This window comes from Vanessa cardui, chromosome 2 (assembly GCF_905220365.1).
Source record: "Vanessa cardui chromosome 2, ilVanCard2.1, whole genome shotgun sequence".
Taxonomy (NCBI): domain Eukaryota; kingdom Metazoa; phylum Arthropoda; class Insecta; order Lepidoptera; family Nymphalidae; genus Vanessa; species Vanessa cardui.
Window position 1 is genome coordinate 15,125,819 of NC_061124.1, and position 5,907 is coordinate 15,131,725.

Below are 5,907 nucleotides of genomic sequence, written 5' to 3' on the forward strand. Positions count from 1 at the left end.
AAATACCATAAAAAAATTAAAGGTAGTCTAGTTGAATCTGCAGGTATCAAGAATCAAGTCATCACTTTAGGAAATGCCAAGGATGTGCCAACCAGGTAAATAAAATCTCAGTACGTTCCTGTATCGTGCCGTAACTTGTTTTCGTCAGATGTATCAACTGTATTGAATTAGGTACCTCATAAGATTATGATTGTAAAGGAGAGTGTTGTGTGACCAAATTCTAGCATCAAGCATACAATAGCTGTTTATAAATTCGTTGAACGTCATAATCGCTTATCTTCCTAAAACAAAAATATGATTCTCTGTGTCGAGCAATTTCAACTTTATTAATTATCTTTAGGTTTGAAAAAGCCTCGGTTGTATCTTGTACCACATCTCATTCATTCTCCTGCCCTTATCCCAATTTTATTTGGGGTCGGCACAGCATGTCTTCTCCTTCCATACTTATCTGTCAGACGTCATCTCACAAGTAACATTCTTTCTAGCCATATCGTCTTTCACACAATCCATCCATCGTTTCCTTGGTCGTCCTCTACCTCTATATCCATCCACATCCATGCTCAAGGCCTTCCTCACAATGTGTTCCTCATTCCTCCGCATTACATGCCCATACCATGATAGCCGCCTTCCACATAACTTCTCGGCTATCGGTGTCACTTTCAAACTTCCTCTTATATACTCATTCCTTACTCTATCCATTCGCGTAACACCACACATTCCTCTCAGCATTCTCATCTCCGCAACATGCAATTGTCTTTCAGTCATCCCTTTTGTAGCCCAACACTCTGATCCATACAGGACAGCAGGTCTGATCATGGTCTTATAGATCTTCCCCTTAAGTTTAAGGGGAATACGGGGGTCACAAATTGTTCCCGTAACCTGCCGCCATTTCATCCATCCTGTGTTAATCCTGTGCTTCACCGTTCGATCTATTTCGCCATCGCCTTGAATGAGTGAACCGAGATACCGGAAGTCGGAGCAGACTGGAAGAGCTGCGCCATCAAGCGCTATGGCTTCGGGACCGGAGAGACCGCCGAAATCGCAGAACATGTATTCAGTCTTCGTTCTACTGATTTTCAGGCCAACATTCTCCAGTTTCCGTTGCCAATCCTCCAATCTGCTCTGGATCTCAGGTCCATCTTCACCAACCAGTACAATGTCGTCGGCAAAAAGCATGCACCAGGGTGCCTCCTCCTGTATGTCCGCCGTTAGAGCGTCCATAACCAACAGGAAGAGGTAAGGACTTAGAGCCGACCCTTGGTGCAAACCTACAGCCACATTGAACCGGTCGGTGTTACCGGCAGACGATCGGACGTAGGTACAAGATTCCTTGTACATAGCACGAATTAACTCCACATACTTCCCAGGCAAACCTTTCTCTTTCAATGCCCACCATAACACTTCACGAGGCACCCTATCATAGGCTTTCTCGAGATCAATGAACACCATGTGCAGGTTCTTGTGAGCACGTCTGTACTTCTCGCACAATTGGCGGAGTGCAAAGATAGCGTCCATTGTCCCTCGACCTGGCATAAACCCAAACTGATTTTCGGTAATTTCACTCTCTTCTCGCAATCTTCTCTCTATTACCTTCTCCCATACTTTCATAGTATGTGATATGAGCTTAATCCCTCTATAGTTGTTGCAATCCTGTACATCTCCTTTATTTTTGAAGATGGGCACTAGTGAACTACTGCACCATTCTTGTGGGATGGTTTCTTCATGCAACAACTTATTGAAGAATAAAGTCAACCACATACATCCTTCACTCTTTAATATCTTCCATACTTCAACTGGTATATCATCTGGACCCAAAGCCTTCCCATTTTTCATGCTTTTGACTGCTGTCATTACCTCATCCATGCTAATTTCTCTTACTAATCCCTTATTTACTTGCGCCTCTCGAAGAACACCATTCCAGTCATTTTCTTCATTCATAAGCTTTTCAAAATAGACCTTCCATCTTTCTTTTATTTCCTCATCTTTACATAAAACTTTACCAGCCTCATCTTTCATGCATTTGATATATGTTATATCTCTCGATCGTCTTTCTCTCTCTTTCGTAATTCGGTAGAGATCCTTCTGGCCTCTGGGGCTATTCAGTGAGTTGTATAAACTCTCCTGTGCCTTCGCTCTGGCAACCGCTACCACCTTCTTTGCTCTCCTCTTAAATTCCCTATAGACTTCCTTTTTTTTATCTTTAAAACTTGCATTCACATTTTTTACAATCTGCCATTCTTTAAATGCCACTTTCTTCTCTTTCAATACATTTTGAACTTCGTCATTCCACCACCAGGTATCCCTATCTATTAAACCCTTTCCTTTCGACTCTCCAAACACATCTTTTGCGACCTTCCTTATATACCCAGCCATCTCATTCCAACATTCATTCGCCAATGTCTCTTTCATATCACTCATTTCTATCATTTTCTCCAATATTTGGTTCCGAAATCTAATAGCACATTCATCATTCTCTAACATACGCCATCTTGTCTTAGGAGGGGGCCGTGTTCGGCTGTTTTTGGGCGAGACACTTAATTTAAAATCCATTAGGATTAGTCTGTGTTGGGTGACTAAAGCTTCGCCTGGCAGCACTTTACAGTTTTTGACACAGCATAGACTCCTTCGCCTCACTAGGAAATAGTCTATCTGTGTCGCGTGGTGGCCACTCTTGTAAGTTATAAGGTGTTCCTCTTTTTTCTTAAACCACGTGTTTGTTATAGCCAGGTCGAAGGCACAGGCAGCTTGTAAAAGTGCCTCGCCGTCAGCGTTCCGGTTTCCAAATCCCAACCCACCATGCACTCTCTCATATCCATCACTCTCTTTTCCTACATGGCCATTAAAGTCACCACCCACATATACTTCCTCGCTATCCTGTAAATCCATCAGCAGACAATCAAAATCCTCCCAAAACTTTTCTTTCACGCTTTCCTCACAGCCTGACTGTGGCGCGTATACACTTATTAAATTCAGTGTCACGCCGTCCACAATTAATTTAATCGCTATCAGTCTATCATTCACTCTTTTTACATCAACCACACATTCTTTCAGCCTACTATCTAAAACTATACCCACACCATTTCTCTTGCCATCACTTCCACAATAGAATAACTTATATCCTTCTCCTATTTCCCTAGCCCTTGCACCCTTCCACTTTGTCTCTTGCAGGCACGCTGCATTTATCCGTCGCCTTTTCAGAACATCTGCTAGCTCCCTTCCTCTTCCAGACATCGTTCCTACATTCCAACTCGCACACCTCAATTTTACCTCTCTCACACTTCGAGCTCGCTTCTTACGTCGCACCCGCCCGTTTTGGTGCGACAACCCTTGTCCATTTCCCACAGGGGCCGGGTGCTGCTCCTGCGCGTCGCCTGTGGGGTACGCCCTAGCCCTATCATTCTTATGGTTTTCTTTGTCCATGCTGTAAATGTTTCGGCTTATATTTTTAAAGTAGGCCGCCTGCCTGACACTAACCCTCCTTGGGAATGCTATCGTGGTGGTTTACCCGCCACCGTGCGGGTGGCCCAAAGTGCAGATGATATACACTGGGCCCTAATATAAACCCTTAGTCGCCTCTTACGACACCCACGGGTAGAGATGGGGAGGTCCTATTCTAATCCGGGACCACACGGAACTCTTGTACCACATCTATTACATCGTTTTAAGTAAGACTGATATCTCAAGTTTTTACGGAGGATTGGGATAATTAAAATACTCGCAGAAGTCCGGTGGTTCGGTGTTAAAACGCAAAGTGCGTTTTTCCTCTTGGATCAGCTGAGGGATTTCCGGAATTTGTAGAAATTTTTTAGGTAAAGGAAATTGTTGTACGAATTACGTTTTACTTTTATTATTGTAAAATATAGTCAACATTCTGATCTGTTAAATGTCTTGCAAAAAAGGGGCACATAATATGTATATGCAGGTCAGTATGTATGTGTATTTTTGAATGAATAGTTATTATAATTATAATAAATATATGTATCAGACATGCATGTTGTCTGACGAACATTGAATCATAATTAAAGAAAAAAATGTATTGTAACAAAAAACAAATTAATTTGAAAAACTTTTAATCGTCTAACAAATCAATTCATTTGTCAGTTTGTCTCTGAAATGTAAAAATATGTTAACATAATTATATAATATGTATACATATTTGCTGGTGGCTTAACCTGTAAATAATAATAAAACAGAAACATTTGAAAACCGAAATACAAACAGAGGGTCACGCGTTGATATACCTGTATATAAAAATGTTAATATTTCTTTATCTTATCTCGTAAATTAATGACGGTAGGAAAACATCGCGAAAGTAAAAGAAATTGTAAAACAAACGTCTATCCGTCATCTCGTAATGGAACAACGCAGAGGATTAACAGGAGGGGAGCCTTTTACTCAGGTTTGCTCAGTAGTATAATATTAACGGACTGTATCACATTAACATTATATTAATTTCTAGCTTTGCCCGCGATTTCATGACCGTTTGAGTTTAACAAAAGAGTTATAGTTGTTACCTATGTTGCTCCTATTATGTCAGCTATCTAATAGTCAAAGTCCCATTAAAATCGGTCCAGCTGTTTTAGAGCCAGAACAAACATACAAACATAAGTTACATACAGTTATTTTAATATTACACACAGACACTCGAATTCTATTATATGTATATGTACCTATAGATAATATTAGGTACAATAAAATACTAATATTCCATTACGCTTAAACAGCGGTTTCAGCATAATGAAGCACATATTAGCATTATATAGTGCAGCGGCACTGATGACATTAGTACATAGATATATAAACTATGTCTACCTACATTGGAAAACAGTGGACAGTATAGTGTTCAGTTTAATAGAACGTTCAATGAAATGTTTATAAATTTAAATATTGTTATAGAAAAACTCAATTAGGTACAAGGTACTCAAGATACAAGAGTCGATCGAGAGTATAATGAGGATCTAGACGCAGACGGCGGAGCAGGAGAGGACCGATTCTGCTAAGATTGAAAAATGAGTATTACCTAAGCGCCGTAAAAAAAAGCATCAAGTGACACGAAAAATTTAAATGTAATCTTATTTGTGCATATAAGTCATCTCGTATTTGGTAGTGATGGAAAGCGTCATGAGAAAATCTGTAATGAGCAACTAAACAACATAAACCTGTATTAAAGCAGAGTGGTGCATTAAGATCAAAACCTGTTCCCAAAGAAGAAAGGATTTTATTTTTTATGTTATAGATAGCAAACGAGCAGAAGACTCACATGATGGAAATTTATTACCATCGCCAATGGACCCATCTGCAACACTGGGGAGCTTGCAGGCGCTTTGTCGACCTTTAAGGAAAGAGTACGCTCTTGGAGGCTTCCAAGTCATATTGCTTTGGAAAAACCGCCGGGGAATGCTGGTCCCACAAAATGGTTGTGCGAGGCAGAAAATGCCTTAAAATTTACGCTGTTTTTTGGACATCACGGTGGTGGGGGCGAAACTTTGAATTTTGACAAGATGTCCCAAGGTGAAATTCACCACTGAGGGCTTGCAGCTGCGTTGCCGGCCTTTAAGGAAGGAGTACGCTCTTGAAAGTTCCCGTCGTATCGGTTCAGTAAAACCGGCAACGAAACTTTAAACAACGATAACAGCTCCACATAAATGCACATACCTTCAACAGGAGTGCAATTCATAACACAAGTGCTACGAGATGAAAGCGTAAACGTCTAAACAATATTTTCAACTCGAACTTTTCTAGATTGTCTCAATTTACTTTCAAGTGTCAGGAGTTACACAACTTTACGTAACAAGGGAAGCGTTCGTGGAGTGACATCGCAGACTTCCAGTAAATAGGCTCGAGATAAGACTGCAGAGGAAATGTATTTTGAAGAGAGATTTAATATTTTCATAATGGTGATGTTTT

At 40.5% G+C, this 5,907-nt stretch overlaps 1 protein-coding gene across 1 annotated transcript; it reads right to left on the reverse strand.

Moving 5' to 3' along the window:
• Window positions 1-263: 263 nt before the first annotated feature.
• LOC124541716 lies at window positions 264-3,431 on the reverse strand. The gene is made up of 3 exons (XM_047119656.1): window positions 1,761-3,431; window positions 1,150-1,268; window positions 264-281 (listed from the first exon to the last, which is right to left on the reverse strand). The coding sequence occupies exons 1-3, from the start codon at window positions 3,418-3,420 to the stop codon at window positions 264-266; spliced, it is 1,797 nt and encodes a 598-aa protein (XP_046975612.1). The 5' UTR covers window positions 3,421-3,431.
• Window positions 3,432-5,907: the final 2,476 nt, after the last annotated feature.